This window comes from Myxine glutinosa, chromosome 4 (genome assembly GCF_964187855.1).
Source record: "Myxine glutinosa chromosome 4, kmMyxGlut1.1, whole genome shotgun sequence".
Classification (NCBI taxonomy): Eukaryota; Metazoa; Chordata; class Myxini; order Myxiniformes; family Myxinidae; genus Myxine; species Myxine glutinosa.
Genome location: NC_136264.1, coordinates 24,987,812 through 25,014,846, shown reverse-complemented (window position 1 = coordinate 25,014,846; position 27,035 = coordinate 24,987,812). Strand labels below are relative to the sequence as shown.

At 43.3% G+C, this 27,035-nt stretch overlaps 1 protein-coding gene across 3 annotated transcripts; it reads left to right on the top strand.

Moving 5' to 3' along the window:
* Positions 1-1,744: 1,744 nt before the first annotated feature.
* NSUN5 (NOP2/Sun RNA methyltransferase 5) lies at positions 1,745-26,466 on the top strand. Of its 3 annotated transcripts, none has more exons than XM_068112023.2 (9): positions 1,745-1,858; positions 5,073-5,195; positions 9,659-9,836; positions 14,764-14,872; positions 19,062-19,200; positions 23,799-23,914; positions 24,093-24,271; positions 24,402-24,612; positions 25,008-26,466. In XM_068112023.2, exons 2-9 carry the CDS (start codon positions 5,187-5,189, stop codon positions 25,156-25,158), a joined length of 1,092 nt encoding a protein of 363 aa, XP_067968124.1. In that variant the 5' UTR covers positions 1,745-1,858; positions 5,073-5,186; the 3' UTR covers positions 25,159-26,466. The 3 variants fall into 3 exon arrangements, with proteins under 3 accessions (XP_067968124.1, XP_067968122.2, XP_067968123.1); XM_068112021.2 differs by lacking the exon at positions 1,745-1,858 and adding an exon at positions 2,883-3,011; XM_068112022.2 differs by lacking the exon at positions 1,745-1,858 and adding an exon at positions 2,886-3,253.
* Positions 26,467-27,035: the final 569 nt, after the last annotated feature.

Here is a 27,035-nt window from a genome sequence, read left to right as displayed (position 1 = left end):
GGTTGTTGTTTGTTGACACGTTTTCTGGTCTTCGCTGCTCCACAATCTTCATGTGCCCATCCATTCCTATTCCAGGCGAAACTGTGATCTATAAATGAGAAACTGTCACATCATGGAGAGCTTCAGCAAACCTCTATGGCAATTGCATGTACTAGGGCATGCCCGTACTATATATATATCTAAAATTATATCCCCCCCCTCTATTTACATGAAATGGTTTGGTCCATTCGCAAAGCCAAAGCGAACGGCTTGCGAGTACGGTGACAATCCCCCCCCTCTATGTACATGAAATGGTTTGGTCCATTCGCAAAGCCAAAGCGAACGGCTTGCGAGTACGGTGACAATCCCCCCCCCCTCTATTTACATGAAATGGTTTGGTCCAAAGCGAACGGCTTGCGAGTACGGTGACAATCCCCCCCCCCCCCCCTCTATTTACATGAAATGGTTTGGTCCAAAGCGAACGGCTTGCGGAGTTTGGTAAATAAAGCGCCATAGCTCGGTAACTACTTCTCCGATTAATATGAAACCTTGAAAAGGCACATCCTCGGGTCCCCAGCAATATACCTGGCAAGTTTCAAGTATATCGGACCCGTGGTTGTCGAGAAACAGCGGTCACAGACAAACACACAGACATACACACAGACAAACACACAGACATACACACACACATACACACAGAGATTACTGGAATTATAGATAGATATGTAAATCCATTCAAAATTTCACTTTCATTTCAAATTTCACAAAATAAATATTCAAATTTTTCCCCATTCCCTTGGGAACAAAATTTCATGTTGTCATTTCAAATGTCCCTTCCATGATCCGCCATCTTGTCCCTTCCATGATCCGCCATCTTCTTCTTCTTTTATAAGGTTTAATGGCGCTTTCAGAGCCGCGAGGCTCTATATACGCCACGCACCCTAACATCCAAGCAAAACCAAACCAGGAGGTTTACACTAGAAAAACTAGAGACGCACACTGCTAACCCCGTATCTTTGATGAACTTTAAAACTGATCTACAAAACCCAGGATGTTTCAGATCCAGCCAGCAAAAGGCTTCCGGCAGACCTGACCACGGGATCCCCATTCTGCGGACAGAAAGCTGAAGACGAGATCTAGCATTATTATAACGCGGACAAAAAGAAAAAACATGGTCCAGATCTTCGGGCACCTTACACCGATCACACCACCCCGAGGGATGGTGCCCGATCCTGTGAAGATAAAAATTGAGAAAACAATGTCCAATTCTAAGTCGATATAAGATAGACTGCTCCCTGCGAGGGAGCCGGGGAGACGACCCCAAGGACACGATCGATGGATGCACCTTGTGACACCACCTCCCCTTACTTAGGGGAGGAGTCCCACTGACTTTGCCATATAGCATTAATTTTCTGTTTAATTAAATTAGAGAGGTCTGCCTGGCCTAGCGGAACCGGGGTTTCGAAATCCAGATTGAGGGCGCGTTTGGCCGCCTGATCACACACTTCGTTGCCTGCAATGCCCACATGGGCCGGGGGTCCGGGACCCAACATCGATCGACGACCGTGCCCCTCCAATGGGCCATCCGCCATCTTGCTCACGTGATCTTGCTTTGGTCTGGCGCGACCGATAAATTATTTTCACCTGGTGATTAAAATCAATAAATTACAATACAGTACTGTACAGAACGGATTTTGAATTCGAAACCGCTCATCATTTACGCCAGCTACACAGACTTCTTTTTTCCGCCAGCTACACCGACTTCATTTAAGCCAGGTACACCGATTTCAGTACGTACCTGCCAGTCGGACCTACGTACCTGGTCCAGTCGACTAGTAGTAGTACTAGTAGTCTAGACTATATATATAGCCTACAGTAGGTAAGTCCTGCATTCTATCCCAATCTATCCATTCAATCTATCTATAATTCCAGTAATCTCTGTGTGTTTGTTTGTACGTTTGTACGTTTGTACGTTTGTTTGTCTGTGACCGCTGTTTCTCGACAACCACGGGTCCGATATACTTTAAACTTGCCAGGTATATTGCTGGGGACCCGAGGATGTGCCTTTTCAAGGTTTCATATTAATCGGACAATTACTTACCGAGCTATGTCCAAAAAACGATTCAACCAATCAGAGAGCAGCGAGCTATCGCGTGTGCCGAACGTGGCGGACACACTCTGCCTCGGATGGCACATTTGAGAGCGTATTCATTTATTTCACGTTTGCAAACTATGTTGCCGCTATGTTGGCGTTAAACTATATGTTGGCGTTAAACTATGTTTTAAAACTAATAAAAACCCCGGGGGGATTGTCACTGTACTCGCAAGCCGTTCGCCGTTCGCTTTGGCGTTGCGAATGGACCAAAACATTTCATGGACCAAACCATTTCATGTAAAGCGTTCGCCGTTCGCTTTGGCGTTGCGAATGGACCAAAACATTTCATGGACCAAACCATTTCATGTAAATAGAGGGGGGGATATAATTTTAGATATAGATATAGTACGGGCATGCCCTAGTAATATTAATTTTAATTCTGAGCCCGATGAAACAACCTAGCCGAGCTAGGCCTAGGTATCTCTCGAGATATCCCCGAGCACGTTTCCAGTTCGAATAACGAAACGAGAGCACAACTCGCACGTTATCGACGGCACAGTTGCAGCTGCGCCCCCAACAAACTATGCGACTCTCAGCCATGTCCAACAAAGAAAACGAGATGAAGAAGAAGACTAAACGAAGAACTCGCATGTTGGATTTGGTACAAATGTTAACGCAACTACACTGTACTCGCAGCTGCACATGGAAGCGCTCTCTCCAATCTTTGTAAGGTAATCTCACCCTCAAGGCAGTGCAAACGCATACGCAAGACGAATTCGGAGAGTATATCTGCCCCCAAGGCGTGTGTACTATGTGTGAATTGGTACAGTCGTGCAAGAAGACAATGGCGCTGTACGTGAAAGCGTCGGAGATTCTCGAGCAAGCAGAAGGAAAGTTGGGATGTGTGAAGAATCTCGTGTATAATAGCAAGTACAAGGTGCGTCCTTTGGTCAGGAAAATATCTGGAGGTTTCGAGTTTGCAGCTACTTCGTTGATAAACAGGTTGAATTTTCCATAAAGTATCAGTACGACGTTACGTATGTATAGTCAGTGGGTCGGTCCATTACGACGAGTTTCGTGTCTGAGAGTGAAAGGTCCATCTCGGCTGCATGGATTGGTCACTTTGGCCGATGACTGACTATCCTGGCACATATCCTACCAGTCGCGTGCGTAAACCAGGTGTGAAATGTAAATACTTGTAGTAATGGGGAAGAATATGTCTCCCTCACTTTTTTGTGTGTTCTATGCACGGAAACATCTTTTTAGTTACAAACTCCAAACTCAGGGTCCAAATACAACTTTGGGTGGGGGTAACCAGGGCTACGTGGCCGTGGCCTCATACGGAGGTGTGGGGGAAAATTGCGTAAATTATATGTGTAAATGTGAACCGTGTAGGGCCACCTGGTGGTGGTGGCGTTGGAGTATTACAATTTTCTTTTTTAACCTGGGCAACGCTGACGAATAAAGGACACTTCGTACGAGTAAATTTGTCCTCCTTCCTTCCCCCTCCTCTCCCTACCCCTTCCACCCATCTTCCCCTTCCACCCCTTCCTCCCCTCCTCTTCCCTCCCTCCTCTTCACTTCCTTTCTCCCTCCTCTTCCCTTCTCCCCCTCCCGAGACAATGCCGGGCACATAGTCATAGGCTTGTGTGTATATATATATATATATATACACACACACACGAAGGCGATTTATAGTTTAGAAGTTTAGGGACAACCAATATAAATTATATTGAAGATTAGGAACAATGAAAAAAAAAAAAAACGAGGTTTGTGTGTGTGTGTGTATGCTAGAGAGAGAGAGAGATAGAAGTGTGAGGAACAGAAATTAAAACATCGGGGCAATACCCCTGGCGCTCACCTCGTAGAATAAACAGTATACTGCACCGACTAACGGTATTTTAAACCAATTTCAATGGTTGGTAGAAGACAGGGCAGCATGTAGCATCATATCAACATAATCATAAGAATTTAAATAAAAAACAAAAAAAATGCCTATTTTAGGGGACAGCCTTCACCCCATATACCTCCTAAGACCCCAATTTTTGTAATGCCTTGAACAAACATTGGTACATCATGTGTGATTAAGGTTGGGGTGAAGTTTCATCAAAATTGCATGTGTAGTTTCTGAGAAGAAAGCAAATACCTATTTTGGGGGACAACCTCCCCCCCCCCCCCCCCATAAACCCCAAAAAGCAGGCATTTTTAAAAAATCTCGTGAACAAACTTTGGTACATGACGGGTGATGAAAGTTGTGGTAAAGTTTCATCGAAATAGTGTGTGTAGTTTCTGAGAAAAAAGCAAATCCTATTTTGGGGGGTGGGGGATGGGGTCAAACCTGGATCCACTTTGACCCCCGGTAGACCCCCTTAGACCCCGATTTTTTTTAGATGCCGTGAACAAACTTTAGTTGCAACACAAGTATAATTTGTGCCAAATTTGGTCACAATGCCATCGGCGGTTTCGGAGAAGTTTCAAGTGTTTACAGACAGACTGACTGACGGACGGACGACGCGCCATCGCCTAAGCTCCCCTGAACTTCGTTCCAGGTGAGCTAAAAATGAGGTGTGTGTGTGTTGATGGTTGCTATCTCCACATGCAGGTTTCAGAAGGTGGAGCAGAGCCCTTCTGGGTCTCGGATGCAGACTTAAGGCGGGAGGGGGGAGGATTGGGGTTGGTCGGGGTTCAGGACTTGAAGTCCCATTTTATAATACACGGAATACCCGCGAGTCATGACTAGTAACCGTTTGAACTGGTGCATTAAGCCCCCATTCCTGGTTCTTCATCAATTCCGGAAAGAGGGCATCCATATGATTAAGCAGACACTAATGTTTGTTCCAAGTAAATTGATTGTTAGCTTTCCAATGTTCTTTCCATCTTTTATTATTCTACGACAGGAGGAGCCTTTTTAAAATGAAGCATGACAGACGGACATTTCTACTTTTAGCTATAGATGATGGGTGGAGATGGACTGTGTTTTTCCTCTGTGTTTGAGCAGAATGTGAAGCAGCTGTATGCGCTGGTGTGCGGCGTTCTGAAACACTCTGCCGTGCTGGAAGATATAGTCAGCAAGAGTCGCCTGCTGAAGGATGACAAGAAACTTAAACCACACATGGCAAAGGTTAGAAATTGAAGGTCAAGAAAATGGTTAATTTACCTCCCAATATGCTCAAGCATCCATCTTGTCCTCTTGGTAATATTTGCCTTCCTTTTCTTAAAAGGCCCCACCATTTAAACCCTTCCAGGGAAGGTTATGGGTGGAATATACCTCACAAGAAGCCTCACTGATTGGCAACCAAGAAGCCTCACTGATTGGCAACCAAGAACCCTCATTGATTAGTAACCAAGAACCCTCACTGATTAGTAACCAAGAAGCCTCACTGATTGATAACCAAGAAACCTCGCTGATTAGTAACCAAGAAGCCTCACTGATTGATAACCAAGAAGCCTCACTGATTAGTAACCAAGAAGCCTCGCTGATTGGCAACCAAGAAGCCTCACTGATTAGTAACCAAGAAACCTCACTGATTGGGAACCAAGAAGCCTCACGGATTGGCAACCAATAAGCCTCACTGATTGGCAACCAAGAAACCTCACTGATTAGTAACAAAGTAGCCTCACTGAACTGCCATCTTCATTTTGAACCATTCCAATACAAGGTGTCCATGAAGTCATTGTGTAACTTTGATCTTTTGTAACTTTTGATGTACACATAATAGAAACAAACTCTAAATGGTGCATTGAACCATAATTCATCAACGTTTGTTAATGTTCATTCTACGGGCAGCCGGGTCATGCAGCCTCGGGTTAAAGCAATTTGTTCACTTCTGTCTGTCCGTTTGTCCATCCATCCACAAATGTCGGTTTATGATTGAGGAACAACTTATTTCAATTTTATGTTATATGTTGAACTCAAATCGGAACACAAAACTGCAGTTCAACAGTACCTTACCTCTGAATTTGGCCCGATCACACATGCGCAGAGAGGAGTGAGATACTTTTTAAGCGAAGAAGCCACTTCAATATTTGGCTATGTCCGTCCGTCCATCCGTCAAAAATGAAGAAGAATAAACCTTCCAACCCACCGTGTTTAATTTGAAAGGGTTGTAAAGGGTAATTCTAAATGGTTCTAAGGGGTTCTAAAGGGTAATTATAATCGGTGATAAAGGGTAATTCTAATGGGTTCTAAAGGGTAATTCTAAAGAGTACTAAAGAGTCATTCTAACGGGTTCTAAAGGGTACTGAAGGATAATTCTCATGGGTTCAAAAGGGTAATTCTAATGGGTTCAAAAGGGTAATTTTAATGGGTTCAAAGTGGTAATTCTAAATGGTTCTAAACGGTACTTCTAAATGGGTTCTAAAAGGTAATTATAATGGGTTCTAAATGGTAATTCTAAAGGATAATTCTAATGGGTTCAAAGGGGTAATTCTAAGTGGTTCTAAAGGGTAATTCTCATGGGTTTCGTTCGTTTCTAGGCCTTAACTATTTCATATTAAAAATACCAAACTAAACCGCTTCCTTCGGACACATGTGCGATTTATTTGATTCTGTCTGCCTGTCAGTGAATCAAAATTAAAAATCATTCCAAACAGGAAACCTACTGTTTTTAAGTACGTCATAAAGGACACAAACAACATGCTGAAATAACGAATGTAACGTGTTAGATAGGGTGGTGTAATAGCCACTGTGTCAACGACAGGAAACTTCCGGAATTAATTTTTATAATGCGAATTTTCCAATCTTTATTTTATTTCAATTTACAGACTTGGCATTTAATATGGAATATTTTTTTTGTGGGGGTGAACTTACTTTTCAAGATGTCTTAGGACCAAAAGTTCATTGGAATTATGTTGAAATTATTCCAGATTTTGTTAATGTGACCTTTAAAAGAAACAAAAACCACATTTGACATTTCGAAACAAATAAATTGATCCTTGAAAGTGATGTAAACTGATATCGAACTCAATTCATGGACAGTACTGTGTTAAACTTCTGTACGTTTTCCAGAAGTATCTCTTTATTTTGCACATTAGCCAAAATTTTTTTTAACAAAAACAAAAGTTAAATTACGACTAGGATTACGGACAGTAAAATTACAGTTCAGTACTTCGTGTAACCCCCACGAGCATTCAGGAGAGCACATACACGTCGAGGCATGCTGTTCACGAGATTTGCCAAGGTTTGGACAGGAATCGCTTGCCATGCAGTGACAATAGCCTGCTGCAATTCACGCACAGATGTCGGCTGCTTGTCCAAGTGGTCGATTTGATGCGTTAATTCTGCCCACAAGTTCTCTCTCGGATTCATATCTGGGGACATGGCAGGCCACTCCATATGCTCTACACCACGGTCAGCAAGAAAGTGTTGGATCATGCGAGCACGATGATGCCGTGCATGTCATCTTGGAAGACAAAGTTTCCTCGAAAGGCTGCACAAGCAAATGGAAGCAATCTTTCTTCCAGAATGGCCCTGTACTTGAACTGGTTCAGGTTTCCATTCAGAACAACCAGGTCAGTTTTGTCCCCTGCATGAAAAGCAGCCCAAACGGTCACCCCACCACCTCCAGCTTGGACTCTTGGCACTATACAATCTTTGTTGTAGGCTTCATGCACTTGTCTGCGCACTCGGACGCGGCCATCTTGACGATAGACCAGAAAACTAGACTTGTCACTGAAGATCACGTGATTCCAGTGTCCTGGCTGCCATTGACGGTGCTCTCTGGCCCACTGCAATCGGCGCTGGCGGTGTTGTCTGGTCAGGCATGGCTTTCTCAGGGGACGCCTGGCACGATAGCCTGCTTGAACCAGTCGTTGGTCGACTAGCCTTCTGGATACAGGCACATTTGTCAGTTGCTGCCACTCAGCCCTAAGCCGATTAGCTGACTTGGTACGGCCATTGCGGACTAACCGGTGCAGCTGGCGATCATCCCTCCTTGTGGTTCTGCGGGGACGTCCTGGCCTCGGTATTGGAGTTAGGGACACCCCTCTGAGCATTTCGTTTCAGGATCTTTGACACCTGACCTTGAGTGATGCCATACTGCCGAGCAATAGCACGCTGTTTCATGCCGTAATTTCGTAAAGCCACCACTCCATGACAAGCAGCATTGTCGAGTTGACGGACCATCTCCAGAGGAAGCGGCAATAACTTTTGGAGACGTGCAGCAGTTGTTTTCCACTAATACAGAACGCAACAACCCTTGTATACCCGACTGTGAAGCCAATCATCAAATGCACCTGTCCGTACATTTTGCCACGCCACCTGTGATATAATCCTGTGGTTGACTTCTTGCTGCGACAGACAATCAGTGACATGGTTATTTTAACAAATAAATCACCAAAGCTAAGTGTAAAAGAAACTCACCAGATTGATATACTGAGTTAAGAAAGTAAACCCAAGTCAAGAAAAAAAAAAATTCCATATTAAATGCCAAGCGCCGATTTCGCTCTTTCACGAGCCTCGATCTTGTATACAAAAAAAAAGAAAAAAAAAAAGTCTGTAATTACATACTTAAAACTGCAGAACACGAACCACCTTCATATTGCTTCCAAGAAACCCCATTATTTTATTTTATTTGAATTATATACTTGAACACTGTGCAGGGTAAGATGTTTCATGAACTCTGCAGTTATTAACGTTGTTATTGCTGTTTTAAATCAACAAATCCTCTGGTTTTATTGACGAGTTGACATTTTCTGAAGACGACGCAACTTCTGCATCAGCGGTAAAGTCAACCACCACAATTATCGCATTTTTTCCCAAAATACGACGATTCAATATTTCCCATATCACCTTGTACTGTACCAGCAAGACAAGGCTCCCTGCCACTAAGCTTCAAATGTGCGAAAAGGTTCTTGAATTGTCTTCCCAGACAAGTGTCAATTGCTTGGCCACCTCGTTCGCCTGATGTGCCCCCCCTCGGACTACGTTTTTTTTATTGGGACGATGTAAAACTGTTGTTTACTCATGAAAACCACATTCTTTAGATGAACTTAATACGACAAGCACAAATTCAATTCATTAAATTACTTGGCAGTAACTGGGGAATGTTTTCATTGAGTTGGAAAATCGGATTTAACGACGTACTCTATTCCAAAGGTTGAAATCTAAAAACTTGAACTGTTTATTTTTGTACAGACTTTATTAATGAGTAATTTGAGTACAAATTAATTGGTTGAATGCACCATTTATAGTTTGTGCATATCATGTGTACATCGAAGGTTATAAAAGTTCAGAGATGCACAAAGACTTTATTGATGCCTTGTATGGTAACCTCATCAATAACAATTATTTGCCAGATTTATACCGAATTGCATTACAACCTTAGACCTCTTCATATACGTGCATCTCATCAGTTTTGTGGTTTGGTCCACCGGCATTTTTATTTGGCTTTGGGATTGAAAAATAATAGTTTAATCCGACATTTTATGATAACACGTAAGAAAAACATTATAATTGACGGTATTCACTTCAAAACATGGAATCTCTTTTGTTAGGTTTTTTTCACAATTGGCTGTAATTCACCAGGCAATGAAATCTTATCGTTCATCAATCGATACATTCTCTTCCCTCCCTTATTGATTCAGCTGCTGGTGTATGACTATGTGTTTGGGAAGGGCCTAAAATGTGGTGGCCACTGGAAGTTGCTAATGCGGAAAAACCATGGCCAGCTGAACTCAATAGTAGCAAGAATGAAAGTCTCGCGTCATTTGAGCAGCAACCGGGAGCTGCTGTCGAGTTTCCAAGAAGCGGCAGATGACACGGGTTAGTTGACCGACGGAGTGCGAAATGCAACTGATAGTCGTTACGTGGTGTGAAAACTTATGGTATATATTTTTGTTGTAAAGTTTATTTGCTCAAGTTTGTATTGGGAATTTTGGGGTCTCATTGCAACAAATGGATACACACTGGGGATTGGTCATCATATTGAAAATTAATATTCGGATTATCCCTCTTTCACGCTCTTTCACGAGCCTCGATCTTGTATACAAAAACAAAAAAAAAAAAAAAAAAAAAAAAAATCCCAACTCTCCCCCACCCCAACAGAGGGTGCCTCTAGTATGATGTGCAGGTGAGCAGAGCATACTGCAGTGGCATCGCCCCAATAATTTAAATAAATGTAAATTTTCACATTTCACCTTGCACAGTACTACCTGCAGTTCACATATGACCAAAATACCACTTGATTAAATTGCCATAATCTATCTATAATTCCAGTAATCTCTGTGTGTATGTCTGTGTGTCTGTGTGTCTGTGACCGCTGTTTCTCGACAACCACGGGTCCGATATACTTGAAACTTGCCAGGTATATTGCTGGGGACCGGAGGATGTGCCTTTTCAAGGTTTCATATTGATCGGAGAAGTAGTTACCGAGCTATGGCGATTTATTTACCAAACTCCGCAAGCCGTTCGCTTTGGACCAAACCATTTCATGTAAATAGAGGGGGGGGATTGTCACCGTACTCGCAAGCCGTTCGCTTTGGCTTTGCGAATGGACCAAACCATTTCATGTAAATAGAGGGGGGGGATTGTCACCGTACTCGCAAGCCGTTCGCTTTGGCTTTGCGAATGGACCAAACCATTTCATGTAAATAGAGGGGGGGGGATATAATTTTAGATATATATATAGTACGGGCATGCCCTAGTAATAATAATAATAATAATAATAATAATAATAATAATAATAATAATGAGTTTTACTTCACTAGCACCGAACCAGTCTTTACAGATGGGTAAATTCCCCCATTTTTATGATGTGTACGGCGTACCACCAAAGGTGGATGTAGGATATGTTTTCACCCCTGTCTTTGTTTGTCTGTCGGTATTGGACGTCATGGATGGATTCAGACAAAATTTGGTGGAAAGGTTGGGTGTGAGACGAGCACAAATTGGTTTGATTTTAGTGAAGATCTGGAACCGGATCTGGCTTTTGAAATTTTAAAGTAATTCTTCACCATTGCGAGATGAGGCCAAACATGATATGCAGTATAGCATGATATTTCAGATGGTTATGGACGGACTATGACAAAACTTAGTGGATGATTTGGGTAAGTGACAAGAACAAGCGATTAGATTTTTGTTCAGATCCAGATCCACTCTATCAGTGGGATACATAACAAACTGTTCAGCCTGGCAGAGGTATGCGCTTTACCGAGTGCAGTTCTCGTTTTATACTTACCTGTAATACCAGTTTCCACCAGATGGCACTATATGATAACATTAACAGAAAGAGAATTGGGGTCCTTCCTGAACCCTGAACCCCCAGGGACTACAAATATTGTTTACCCCTAAAATTCCCCTGAACTATGAAATTTTCAACGTGAATACAAACACCAGTTTTCAACTCATTCCTTTCAGCGGAAGGGGAGTACATAGAAGCCAAACATACAAACAATACAAGTCAAACAAACACAAAAACAAACTACAATGACACTCGTTAGAGTGCATACCTCCGCCAGGCTGACAAGTTTATGTTTTGTATCCCATTGATAGGCCGGATCTGGATTCGGATCTGAACCAAAATCTAATCGCTTGTTCTTGTCACCTAACCAACTCATCCACCAAGTTTATTCACAACTCCTCCATAACTTTTTAAAATATCATGTTATATATCACTTTTCGCTTGATCTCTCAATTGTGAAGAATCACTTAAAAAATTAAATAACTATCCTATCCAAATCCACATGAAGATCTTCACCAAAATCGAATCGATTCAGTCTTGTAATCTACTAATGTCTAAATACATACACGCAACCTGTCCACCAAGTTTTGTCCGAATCCGTCCATAACGTTTTGAGATATCAATATCATGCTATATATCAGTTTTAGCCCAATCACTCAATGGTGAAAAATCACTTAAAAATTCTCTGATCCGGATTTGAATCTTCACCAAAATTGAATCAATTCTTCCATGTCACATAGGCAACTTCTCCACCAAGTTTCGTCCTAATCCGTCCACAACTTTTTGAGATATTCTGCTATATATTAATTTTGGCCCTATCTCCCAATGGTGAAGAATCGCTTTAAAAATTCTAGTAGCCAGCTCCGAGCCCGGATCTTCACCAAAATCTAATCATTTCGTCCTTGTCACATACGCTACCTCTGCCAAATTTCGTCCAAATCCGTCCACAACTTTTTGAGATATATTGTTCACAGACAAACAAACGGACAGACAGACAGACAGAGGTGAAAGCGTAACATCCATCCATCTTCGGTGGCAGAGGTAACAAACGCTCCTCAAAAAAAAGCCTTCTCAAATTTTATATACAAATACAAATTTTAACTCATTATATATATATATATATATATATATATATATATATATATATATATATATATATATATATATATATATATATATATTGTTACGGCCCGCGGATAAGATGTTGTGTTTGCCGAGCGGATGGCCCCGCGGTCGTACAGTTACCCCGATTAACCCGATCCCCGAACGTTGGCCAGATCGCGCCACAGATATTCAATAGGGAAAAGACTAAGGCGACACGGATGTGAAGAAGAAGAAGACAAAAAGATTGGAAATACGAATATAATTTATTTGCTATTTACAGGCTCAAAAAAACCAAGGAGAAGGAAAGATAATAAAATAATATACAGAAGATATTAGAGACACAGTGAAAATACTAGCTTATCTAACAGGCTTAACTTATTCCCAGGGACAAGACAAAAGACAGACTACGAACACACTTACACGGGGGATGATGATAGGAATGGCAGGAGGTGGATGACTGGAGGGAGAGGGAGGTCCAACGGGTCCTGCAGCATGATCGGTGCGTTGGGCAGCTGCCGTTCCTTCGCGGCCCTGCTCCAAAACGTCCGTCCAGGCCCCAAGCTGCTGTGGCTGCAGTTTTGGTGGCTCAAGCTGCTGTTGATGCAGCCGCGGTGGGTCAAGCTGCTCTCTTCAGGGATCCCTTACTCAACTCTCTTTTCGGTGATCTCTTCGCCGCAACTCTTGTCATGGACCTCTCTTGTCATGGACCTCTCTACGCAACTCTTGACCACTCTTGCGCGTGCGCTTTTATAACGCCTCCGGCGAATCAAGCCGCCGGCCTCCCGGACACGCCCATCGGTGAGCTCCTTCGGCCCTGATTGGTGGGCACAGCCCTCTGGCTCCGCCCTTGATGACGACGGGCGGGCACGCCTTTCTTCCCCAACCTTGCCTCGTGGCCAATGGTGGTTGAAGAAAACCGCCCAAAATGCAGTTGGCCATTGAAATGAAATGAAAGGGGATCTACTCTTATTTCACTTGGTGCAATGGAGTATTTAAATTAATGGGAGACACAGCCTTACCCTAACACACATAATAAGGATATAAGCTACTGAACAAGGGTATTATAGTGTCCTTCAATGTATGCTTTATGGAATTAACTACCGGAACGCCCTTTGACCTTTATACAACAGACTGGAGGCAGGAAGGCGATATTCAAGCAATATTACACAACAATTGGTATACAATACAACACAATCAAAAAAAACTCAATCCTCATATCCGCAACACTATATATATATATATATATATATATATATATATATATATATTTTTTTTTTTTTTTTTTTTTTTTTTTGCGAATGCACCGTGACATTGAAATCATGCGAACATTGAAATGACTGCTGCCATGTGACATTAAAATAGTTGGGGGTGTTGGCTGAGCTGGTGTTGTTGTCATCCCCAAGCCTGGTGTTGGCTTAGCCGTTAGGGTGCCGGCTTGGGATTCTAGGATCCTGGGTTTGAATCCCGGTCAATCGCTGAATTAACGCCAAGGGGCTTGACTCAGCCTGTTATCCTTCCGAGGTCGGCAAATTGAGTACCAGCTCACTGGTAATTCCCTGTTTGTCGCAAGAGGCAACTAACAGGGTTGGTGGCAGGAAGGGCATCCGGCCATAAAACATTGCTTCAAAAAGGGGACCACGGTGCCCAAAAAAGGCCAACCTCTGTTCTGCGGGGGGAAATGGCCTCTAAAGGTGGTTCTTCTTTCTTCTTCATGTTTTGTTTTGCACCAAAGAACAATAATAAACTTCGTTGTTCGTTGCAGGTATCGTTCTTCAAAATGTGCCCTGGGTTTCTGAACCACTGTGTATATATATATATATATAATTATAAAAAACAACAACAAAAAAAAACATATATATATATATATATATATATATATATATATATATATATATATATAAGCGTGGATCAGCTCACTGCGCTCACCATGCCACACGTTGCTACAGAGGCAGCTCATCTGCTACAGAGGCTTGTTTAACTGAGGATAATGACTGTGAATTATGACTGTGAATTGCTGTGTTGTCATACAAATTTATTTGTAATATTGGTGATATTACTTGTTTGTAATTTATTTGTAATCTACTAATGTCTAAATGGTCAAGGGTCCAAGCTGTCTAATCTGTCTGAAGGGTGCAAGGGGTCTAAATGGTGTGAAGGTCAAAAGGGACTTAAATGGTGTAAAGTTCGAAATATTCCAGGGATCTAAAGGGTATAAAGGTGTGAAGGGTGAAGGGATCTAAATGTGTCTGAAGTGTTGAAAGGGTCTAAAGGGTCTTTGGAGTCTTCCACTGCGTCTACTATCAGCCACATATCCCATTGTCATCAGACTGTTGCTCCACTGTTTATAATTAGTGTTAATGGTCACATGTAGGTTGCTGTAACACATTTGGTGTTCTCTGTGTGCAGGAAGACAGATTCCTCGGTATTGCCGTGTGAACGTGTTGCGTAGCTCCATGCATGATGTGATGGATTACTTCAAGAGACACGGCCATACCTATCTTGGGAAGGCAAGAAGGTGAGGCCCCCAAAAGCTTTGGCTTTTTGCTGGTAACAAGCTAACTCACCCTGGATTATTGATGGGCCATGCTGTTGAAAATAATGTGAAAGGTTCCGATGAATGTACCTGTACAAAATGGCCCAAGCCACCAATTGAACTGATGCTAAAATTGGTTGAGGGGTTGATGCTGCAGTTTTGTTGCGAACATTAAAATAGTCTTGCACAATGGGGAAAAAAATGAAGGAAACCTCACTGCACACTGTTACCCAAAGTAATGGGACAGCACAGTGAAGTTTGAAATGACTGCTGCCATGAGGCAACTTGCATGCACATGCTTTTCCTTCCTTGCAAGGCAGGCAGCGTGTGCTTTGTATTGATTTGTCCCAGTTTTTGAAACTCAGTTGTAACCGAGATACCATGAGGTGAAGAGATGATTGACATTCAGCATGGAATGGTTATTTTTGGTGGAGAAGGTTCACCACATTTTTCTCAAATTGGCCTTTCCCAAGTCAGGACAGAGGATCCAATCCGACATGAGCGGTCCTCCATCGGGACCATTGAAGAGCGCTGTGGTTTTGAAAAGTTGGACACGAGCCGTTATCCGGAGATGAGAAATTCATTGGTTAGATATTCCCCCAAGCTCAGTGGCTTTTTGTCTCGTCTAACTTCGTGTGTGTGTGTGTGTGTGTGTGTGTGTGTGTGTGTGTGTGTGTGTGTGTGTGTGTGTGTGTGTGTGTGTGTGTGTGTGTGTGTGTGTGTGTGTGGGGTGCGCGCGCACGTGCATCTGACAGCTCCATTATGAGCCTTAGAGCCTGTAAAAAAAATTCCAACTGTTAGAAATGTTTTTGTCCATCGTCCCTCCGACAAGGTCGGATATGGGGGACATTCAAATGAGCACCGACCGATCATCCGTCCATGTACTTTTGTGTACGCGACATTTCAAAAACCCTTGAACATTTAGCTTTCATATCGCAAATATCTATTCCTCATAATATTATCTCAACCTCATTGGATCACAGGTGTGATTGGCTGAATTCCGTTGCCATGGCAACCATCTCAGAAACTTGGCTTGTGTATGCGATATTTCAAAAACCGTTCAAGATTTAGCTTTTATATTACACAGATATATTCCTCATACCACCCAAAAGGCAAGGGATCAAGAGTTATCACCTCCTTGTTGTTTTGCAAACACAGGAGAGAACAGGTTTTATCAATGTTGAAAATGGGATGGGCAGGCCAAAGTTAATGACACATCTGACCACAAGAACCTTACACAACATGGAATGGCATAATATTATGCCTACTATCTACTCAAATTTGTTGTGATGTTTTGGGGATAACTGAGCTCAACTTGTATCCAAAGAAGTATCAAAACGCCCAAGAAAACCAAATGCTGTACAACATTGATATTCATGGATTTCGCATATTCGCAGTTCATAAAATGTGACCTTCTATATTCGCGGCCCTGTGCTTCGCCTATTCGCGGGTGAAAAAGCCATTTCCCACCAGTCGCACATATAACAAAATTCTAAAACCATCTTCCGCCAGCAGCGCATTAACACAAAGCAGCTCAAACCAACCATCTACCATTAGCCGTGCAAATCACACTTCTAAAAGCATCTTCCACACGTCGCACATAAAGCAGCTGTACATGCGCAAAAAAACATCTCCCACCACCATCCCCCACAAACAATGGTTACACTACCCACCCATCCTCCATCTACCCACAACCCCTGCACGAGTACTTATGCGCAGCGTGACCTGCGTTTCATTCTTCTCGTCCCGCTGCCTTGACCTGCTGTGATTCCTCCCACTCATGAACTTTTGTGCACATTGTTCAATCGTGGGTCCTAAGCGTACCAGTGGATCTGCTTGACCGACTATCAAGAGGTCAGAGTGCGGCCTCTGTGGGCAAGCACTATGGTGTGAGTGAGTCGACTGTGCACTACATAAAGAAAAACGAGAAGGCAATTCGGGGAAGTGTCGTGGTGAGCATAGTACCCAGCACCAAAGAGGTTACCCATGTCAGGGATATTCACATCAAAGCAACAGAGAATGCATTAAATGTGTGTAAAAAGGACAATGCCCAGAGAAACATTCATTTAAGCGGACCTCTGATTCACAAAAAGGCAAAGCGAATGTATGATCGTCTGGCTGACGTGGGTGGAGCAGCAAATACGAGCGATGCGGGTACGAGTGGTCCCGGACCCTTCCAAGCCAGCAGGGTTTGGTTTGAGTACTTCGAGGAGAGGTACAGTCTCTGCAATGTAAAGCTCACAGGCGAGCGGACAGTTTTGTCCCTCAAGTGGAGGGGTACCTGACAGACAAGGACCTCTCCTTCAAGATTCTTCTGCTGGTGGACAATGCTCCTGGCCGCCCTGAGTCGCCGCTGAAGGTGGCCCATGCCAATGTCGAGGTCATCTTCCTGCCACCCAACACCACCTTCCTGTTCCAACCACTCGACCAAAGCGTGTTTCAATGTTTAAAACATATTATACCCGCCGCGCCTTCCGTTGTATAACCAACCACTGTTTAGAGGCCATTTTTCCCCACAAGGCGGGGGTTGGCCTTTTTCGGGCACCGTGGTTGTTGTTGTTTTTTGGTCCCCTTTTTGAAGCAATGTTTTACGGCCGGATGCCCTTCCTGACGCCAACCCTTTTTGTTGCCTTTTACGACAAGCAGGGAATTGCCAGTGAACTGGTACTCAATTAGCCGACCTCGGAAGGATGACAGGCTGAGTGAACCCCCCTGGCGTTAATTCAGCGATCGACCGGGATTCGAACCCAGGATCCTAGGATCCTAAGCTGGCACCCTAGCCGCTAGCCCAACACCAGGCTTGTTGTATCTTGGATGCTATTGAGCTCGCCCTGAACTTAGCGTCGGGAAATGTTGGAAGCGGTGCCTCCAGTGCGGGGTCAATGATGTTTTGTTGCCACACAAAGTGCTGCACAGGAAAACCTGCAGCACTCGGTGAAGAAGCTCACAATCACCAATTTTTTGTTTTTTGCTCCTCAACAAAACCTCAACGAAACCTCCGCCTCAACTCCACCTCCTCCTTTTTGCTCCTCCTCAACCTCCACCTCAACGCCTTCAGCACCCTTGCATGCATCCCCTTTGGTGCACGACTCATCAGAGACCCCCCCCCCCCCCCCCCCCACGTCCTCTTCAGGGCCCTCTTCTACTTACATACAGTACATTCCTTTTGGTGCACGACTCATCAGCGACCTCTCCTGCATCTTCTTCAGTGGAGTTCATTGAATTTACTGGATTCTAAATCATCATCATCATCATTGATCATTATCATCATCATCAAGATCCCTGGTGCCCTGAAGAGGCCCTGAAGAATCCCTGGTGTTGGGCTAGCGGCTAGGGTGCCGGCTTAGGATCCTAGGATCCTGGGTTCGAATCCCGGTCGATTGCTGAATTAACGCCAGGGGGGTTGACTCAGCCTGTCATCCTTCCGAGGTCGGCTAATTGAGTACCAGTTCACTGGTAATTCCCTGTTTGTCGTTAAAGGCGGCAAAAAGGGTTGGCGTCAGGAAGGGCATCCGGCCGTAAAACATTGCTTCAAAAAGGGGACCGAAAAACAACAACAACCACGGTTCCCGAAACCGAAACCGTGGAAACAGGCCAACCCCCGCTTTGCGGGGAAAAATGGCCTCTAAAGGTGGGTTTTTAAAAATCATCATCATCAAGAGGCTGGATCTTAAATAAATAAAAAAACTTTGTATTGTTTTTTTAATTGTATTGGATCTTAAACTTCATATTGTATCGTAAATAAAAGTTGGAAGCAGTACCTGCTGTTGCTTTTTTATTTGTAAACATTTTAAATGAATCTGTAATGGTGTACATTAATGTTCATACTATTTTTTATTTCATTCATTCATTCAATCACGAACCATCGGGAACCTATCCCCCCTTTTTCACATTGAAACGATGCCCCACCATTCGCGGCATTTTTCAGGAATGTATCCTCTGCGAATGTCGAGGTTTTACAGTATATATTTGTGAATGAACAACTGTACATTTCCTTGCTGTACCATTTGGTATTTAAATTATCCTTATCACACAGTTGAATATCACGTTGAGCCAGCTCTGGTTAAATAGTTACCCCAGTGCAATATTTTGTCAGATGAAGACCCCAATGAGTTCCGCTGTGCAAATAACCCATTTGTCTTTGTGTTTTGTTTTTTTATCCTCTTAAAAGCGTGAAGGATCTAGAACGATTGAAGAACAATGAATTTTTGACCGACCTTCACCTACCCGACGTGCTTGCCTTTGCCCATGGAACTGACTTTCATGACCATGAGCTTTACCGCTGTGGCAACATTATTCTGCAGGACAAGGCAAGAAATAAAATTATTTTCACTGTGACATCATTCTTGATTCGTCTTTTTGTTTCCATCACTCATTCATCTCAAGTCCTGGTCCAGCAACCTTTTGGATTTGGCTTTTTTTTCCTTTTTGAATACAGAATCGAGGCTCGTGTAAGAGCTAACACATTGAACATGTAAACATGCACAGACACATAAAACATACAATGAAGGAAGTAGGAGACAAGAGGGGGAGGGAGAGGGAAGCACACTACCACAACAACAGAAGGGAATAAGGATGTCGGTAGATCTGTGGAACGGGAGGGCTGGGGAGGAGAGAAGGGGTATACAGTATAAAGCAAATGAACATGACTAGGAATTTCAGGAAAGAAGTTGAGGATCGAAAGAGGTGGATTTGGGGTGTTTTAATGGGGTTTTGGATGGGGGAAGACAATAGATGGTGTTAAACAGCTGTTTTGAAGACCTGGATGGAGGAGTGGGATTGAAGAGAGTGAGGGAGTTTGTTCCAGAGGCGGGAGTAAAGAGGAATGAAAGAGTGAAGGTGAGCAGAGTCTTGCTTTTGGCAGTTTCACCAGAAGAGGGTTGCTGGCAGATCTTGTGCGTCCTGCAGGAGTATTTGGGGGACAGAGCACAGACAGAGCAGGAGGAGCAAGGCCGGAGACGGAGAGTAGTCGGTTGAAGAAAGAAAGACCACCTACCTGCCTGCGGTGAGAGAGAGAAAGGCCCTCAGAATCAGCTTCATCGCGGGAGATTCCAATGATTCTGAATGCTTTGGTTTTAACTGCGTAAAGCCGAGCAAGGTGTGAGGCAGGAGCACCGGCCCATAGGGGAGAACAGTATTCCATTGAGCTGCGGATGAAAGCCTTGTATGTGGTGAGGAGCTCAGGTGTGCCAAGGAAGGACTTCGCACGACGGAGGATGCCCAGTCGGCGACTGGCTTTGGAGGCCAGATTTGAAATGTGGTTTTCCCAGGAAAGATCATGGCAGATAATGAGACCCAAAAGTTTGAGTGACAGAACTTCTTCAAGAGGATTGTTCAGAAAGTCGATGGGAGGGTTGTCCAGATGGTCTTTTCATAGAGACAAAGTGAGTGTGAGATTTGTCAGGATTGAAAGACATGTTCCACTTGTTTGACCAGTTTGTGATATTGTCCAGGTCTGCAGAGAGTGAAGAGGCTGCTACCTGCCGATCTGAGGGTTGAGATATGGAGCCGCAGAGAGTGGAGTCATCAGCAAAGAGATAGAGAGGATTTTCCAGAGTCGGAGAGATTATTGATGAAGACCAGAAAAAGCACAGGGCCCAGAACACTGCCTTGAGGAACTCCAGCCTAAACAGGAAGGGGGAGATGAGAGAAATCCATTCAGGGCCACACGTTGACTTCGACCAGAGAGGAAGTCCACAAGCCATGCGTGGAGGTTTTCATGGATACCATAAGATACATGGCTTTTGGAGTATACCTAATGTGAAATTTAAAAAATTGGAATTACGCGCTCCATATGGGCTGTAGTGGGAGCGGCCAAGAGGGGTCGTGTTATTATCCTTATTATTATTGCCAATTATTAGAAGACCAAGACTTATAAGCCAGTTATTACTATTATTATTATTATTATTAATTATCAATATTATTATTTTGGAATGATGGTAATGCTATTATCATTGCAACCTCTGCCACTGAAGGTTGGATGGAGGTTTTGTTTTCACCCCTGTCTGTCTATCTTTGAATAACATATCTCAAAAAGTTGTAGACTGATTCAGACGAAATTTGGCCGAGAGGAAGCGTATGTGACAAGGACGAAATGATTCGATTTTGGTGAAGATCTGGATTCGGATCCGGCAAGTGGAATTTTTTAAGTGATTCTTCACAATTGAGAGATCGGGCTAAAAACGATATATATCATTTCAAAAATACGATATATCTCAAAAAGTTATGGTTGATTTTGGATGACACTTTGTTGGACAGGTTGTGTGTGGCAAGGGCTAATCGATTCGATTTTGGTGAAGATCTGAATATGGATTCGGATGCGAGAATTATTTAATTTTTTAAATAATACTTCACCATTGAGGCAAAAAGCGAAAAATAACATGATGTTTAAAAAAAGTTATGGACAAGTTATGACTAAACTTGGTGGACGAGTTGGTTATGTGACAAGAAGAAGCCGATTAGATTTTGGTTCAGGTCCGAATCCAGATCCGGCCTATCAGTGGGATAGAAACATAAACTGTTATATTGATAATATAACAAAGATATATAGATATATATATATATCACGATACCTCAAAAGTTGTGGATGGATCCGGACAAAAGTTGAAGAGGTTGGGTGTGTGACATGGAAAGATTGATTCAATTTCCGTGAAGATTTGAATCCGGATCTGGATCAGAGAGTTTTTTAAATTGTCAAGTGATTCTTCACCATTGAGTGATAGGGCCAAACACGATATACAGTTTAACATGACATTTCTAAAATTTGTGGATGGATTATGACAAAACTAGGTGGACGAGTTGGGTATTAATATTAGAAATTTAGATTAAGAACAAGCTGATTAGATTTTGGTTCAGGTCCGTATCCAGATCCGGCCTATCAGTGGAATACAAAACGTAACCTGTTCAGCCTGGTGGAGGTATGCTTTATACCGAGTGCCAGTCTAGTTAGGGCACCACATGCCTTTCAGGTTGTCATACTCTATTGTTATTGTTCAGATTATTATTATTATTCCGCTGGGATTTTGCGGGTTTATTCCCTTTAAAATTCATTTTCTCTGCAACCGTTGGTTCGATTGACAAATTTTTCACCATCGGAGCGCCTCCTCCTGTAGACTTTTAAAAATGATAATTTTGATATCATATGTCACGTGGTATGGGTGCCTTCTTGGAAAAACCCAAAAAAATTCAAACGAAAAATATGAAAAAAGAAAGAAAACGAAAAAACACGCAGAAACTGCTCCATGGGAAAAAATTGAGACATGGCTCATTGTAAGTAAAGTCCTCCCCATGGTGAATAACATATGTTAACAATGTCATAATTTGACCAGTATAATGATTGATCTGATCAGTACGAAATTTATTGAGCGTGATCTACGCAAAAATTGTATCGGTGGAATTAAATCGATGTCATTGGTCGCGTGGTTCAGAAGCCTTATTGGATTGAACATAAAAACCCTCAAAAAACCTTCTCCGAAACGGCTAAACACATCAAGGCGAAACTTTACAGGCATGAGCGTCTATCCATGATGAACAAAACGTTCCCAGGCCATGATGTCATAGGTCACATGGTTTGGCAGCTATGATTTTTTGGTGATTAAACCTTTAAAAACCAACTCCTTCAGAACGGCCAGACAGATTGAGTGGAAACTTCACACACATGTTCCCCATGCTTTGGGGATACCATGGTGTTCCAGAATAATTCATAGGTCACATGGTCTGGCAGCCACATTGGATTGAACGAAAATCTTAAAGAATTTGTCACTTGAACCACTTCATCGATCGATTTGAAACTTCACAATTATGATCCAGCAGTCAGTTTTGTAATGTGGGTTATTTTTTCATTTCATTTTTTTTTTTGAAACGGCTTAAGCTACTGAAGTCAAACTTTACAAGTAAAATCGAGTCGTCAAGGGGAATACAAGTTAAAAATTTCAACGTGATCGGTTGAACAGTCTGGCAGCCAGAACGTATTAATTATTTGAAGAAGAAGAAACCTTACAACTTCATCTTTTCCAGAACGGCTTATAAGATTGATGTGAAACTTCATGCACATGATCAACGAGTGTTTCGGAATATAGTTTGATAATTCAAATGTCATCTGTCTTATGGTCTGGCAGCCATTAAAAAATTTTTTTTTGAATCTGAGGTTTTAAGAAAATTCTTTGAATTGAATTTCTTAAATCCTATTATGAATCCATTTTTTTTTTTTTTTAAAGAGGATGTCATGTGTCACGTGTCCGATCAAAGCAGGGTTGTATCAAAGCGGGACGTCGTGATAGCCGGTCATCACTGTCAGCAGTTATAAAGTGCCAGTTCTAGTGACTTTTGTTATTGGAAGCTGCCTTGGAAAAACGGCACGATAACGTAGAACGACGCTCGAGATGCCATCTATACACCTGAACATGGCGTTTTCCCATTGTGGAAAAAGGCAATAAAACATGAATTTCTTTGGAGTTGAGGCTAAGCGGCTGCAAAAATAAGGTGAAGGCCCCACCCGTGATGCAAATAAGGTCTCTCAAACGTCACTCGTAATACCCTCTCCCACCACCACCACCACCAGGAGCCGTGCTACACAGTACACTTTTACGTAAAACAAATATGCTTCTGATCCACCTTCGGAATCCGGAAGGGTAGGGGGAAGCAAATAAACCTGTTATAACATTTGTGTAATGACCCCTTGTCCTCCTGACAAGTTTGGTTGAGATTGGACAAGTAACGACCAGATGCAGCAGCCGCAGACAGACAGACACCAAATTGCATATTTTAGTATGATTGCAAGAACCACTCATACGTTCCTTTGTTTTGATGAGTTGGCACCAATCCCCGACTTTATACTTACACTGTTGGTTTGTTGCTGTTGATTTACACTGTTGTCCGTTTCTCATGTCATGCTCTTATCAATTTTCAGGCGAGCTGCCTACCTGCCTTCCTGCTCGCGCCAACCCCTGGTGCTCACGTGATGGACTGCTGTGCTGCGCCTGGGAACAAGACCAGCCAGTTGGCAGCCATTATGAAAAACAAAGGGTAGGTGTGCGAGGTGTCAGATTATTTGACGACGGTTCCTCTATCACTGCCTTTGTGAGCAGTACTATTTTTTTTTTTTCTCTCTCTGTGCAATATGCTGAATTGGCATCATTGGTGTGATGTCTCTCTTAATATTAGGCATGATAATCACGGTTTTCTGGCTCGTTTGCTGTGCCAGGAAGATATTTGCAGTGGATCGTGATGAGGCACGCCTCGCCACAGCCAGCACTCAGCTTCTCCGTGCTGGCGTCACGTGTCATGTCCTCTTACACACAGACTTCCTGCAGCTCGACCCCCATGATCCCCGCTTCCGGGACGTTCGCTTCTTGCTGTTGGACCCCTCTTGCAGCGGCTCAGGTATGAGCAACTGTGGCTTAGTGAGTTCTTGGATTTCATGTTTACATTGAAGGGATAATATTGTCTTGTTTTCAGAGTGTAAGGAAGTTTTGGAACACAACGGTTGAGGGTTAATGATTTGCCTTTTCAGGCATGTTAAACCGGCATGTCGGACAGGTGGATGAAGAGAAAGTTTCTCCCGACCGCTTGGCTGCGTTGAGCGGATTCCAATACCTTGCACTCCGACATGCACTCTCCTTCCCACGTGCTCAACGCGTTGTCTACTCGACCTGTTCGCTGCACTTGCAGGAAAATGAGGAGGTTGTGCAGGATGTGTTGAAGCACTTTGAAAACTCATTCAGGTAAACATGGCTACCGTTGCAGGAGGCATCTCTGTCTTTGCTCCTTTATTTATGGTTTTTCTTCGAAGTTTTTACATTTCTCAGTCCTGAACGGATGTTTGTCGATTCCAATTTGACGTTTGTCGAATACAATCATGCGATGATAATTCTACTGATACTGGTCTACTCCAGAAGCCAATAATGTAAGTCCTCAGTACCCACAGCCTCCAGGATGCGTGTCTCGGTGTCCTCGCTCCTAGGCCGCTGTCCTAAGCAGAACTAATTTCTAATTTTTGTGACAACTAGTCAAAATGAAGCTGATTGTAGCCGATTCTTGTGATTTTCGTGTTGTTTAATGGTCCAGCTTCAACTTCATCCGAGTTTCCATCCTTTGCCTTCTCTCTCTCTCTGTCTAGGCTGGTAGATCCCCTCCCTGATTGGCCACATCGAGGTGAAGGCACCTTCCCTGGAGCTGCTTTGTGCCTGCGGGCCTCGGCTCACTCAGACCTCACCAGTGGATTTTTCGTTGCTGTGTTTGAGAGAGTCGAGCAGAGCCCACTCAAGTGATCGTCCGGGATCTTCTTTCCTCGTCCATTGTCCTCGCCCTCCTCATTCTGCCAGCTCTATCATTACTGACGTTTCCATTTTCTTGAGGTGTTCCGACACGTACATAGTGGCCATGCATCCAGGGACCTTCGATGAGCATGCACATACTTCAGTGCGAGTACGGTGATTGATCATGCAGGCATCCTGGCACAGCGTGACATCCGTGGACTATTTGCCATCGACTTTGCGAGGCTCCGGGTCCTCCCAATACCAGCAATGTACAGCGTTTCTGTGATGAGCGCTTTCTCACACAGAGATGCGAAATTCCACAGTGAACGAGAATGATTCAAATACACTATCCCCTCTGTCCTCCGCAAAATAAATGGTCCTGTCAGATTTATGTATTTTGCAAGGAAGATGTTATTTTATTTGTTACTTTATTGGTGTTGGCTTAGCGGTTAGGGTGCCGGCTTGGGATCCTAGGATCCTGGGTTCGAATCCCGGTCGATCGCTGAATTAACGCGAGGGGGGTTGATTCAGCCTGTCATCCTTCCGAGGTCGGCAAATTGAGTACCAGCTTGCTGGGATGAATGATCACGGTGTGTACCCCGGTTTAGAATACGCACACTGTATCCCTGCGCATCGTAAGAACGTGACCAAGGGTTGGCGTCAGGAAGGGCATCCGGCCATAAAAACATTGCCTCAAACAGGGAACCATGATTGTCATGGGACCCGCAAGGCTAACCCCCGCTCTAGCGGGGAAAATGGCCTTAAAACGATCATTCATTCATTCATTTTTTTTCACTTTATTTAGAGTGCTACCAGAAACTTAATTTTGCACAGTTGGGATGTTTCTTTTTGTTCTTTATTTTATTTCTACAGTGATGTAAGGCCTATAGAGGCAGGGCAAGGAAATTGGGAGATGCTAATGTACTTTGACATGAATTACGAGTACATTATAAATCGAGAAATCGACACTGTGTGGAATTTGAACCTGGGATCGCATAACCATGAGCTCGGTAGTCAGATGGCAACACCAAGTAGGCCATTGTCACCATTACGGTAGGTCTAATCAACGTAAGGTAGACAAAGGCGTGCTAACTGTCATGCGAAGCAAAATGAAGCTGATTTTCCTGGTGTTTTCGTTTTTCTCCGTCGAAGGTCCAATGTACAAAACTATCGGCTTGCCCACCGATGCAGAGCGACACCAGCCTTGACAAAGACTGATATTTAATCCTCATTTTCACCTTGACATAAACGGGGATGATCGGCTGCTGTTGCATTTCCATAAAATAAAGAGAATGATCGGATGCTGCCGAGCAAAATGGACTCCTTGCAGGCTTTTGCTGATCACTTGAATGTCGTGTCGATTTAAAATTAGTGTATCGGATTGTCCCAAACCATGATCTTTTCTACCCTCGTTTTACCCACTCCTTCCAAATTCCCAGTTTTCCTCCTTGGAGTTTCCTTCTGTAGCCATATTGTCCACCCTATGCATCCTCCTGCCCCCAGTCCTCCCCACATCCATTGTTTGTCCAAGTCTCCCTATATTGGCCTTCAACTCTTCTGTTGGCGTTTCCCCCTCTGTCTACTGCTGCTTTTGCCTGCGTCTCCACTGTTCCTTTTGCATCCTGTTTTTGTCTGTATGTATACAAAAAAATACCCGTCGTGTTCACTGTGAGCTTTGAAATATTTTGGTTTCTTCGGAAAAGAGTATTATTTGGGAATTTATATTACATGGCAGTTCTGGTGGGACAGGAGTTGGCATCATCCCTGGAACCTCTCTCAGTCCGTCGCTCTGTTGCTTCCTTGAGCCTCTTCTATTGATATTATCATGGAATGTGCTCTGAGGATCTTTCACAGGTTGTTTCACCTGCGCATATTTTCAGTCGCTCTAT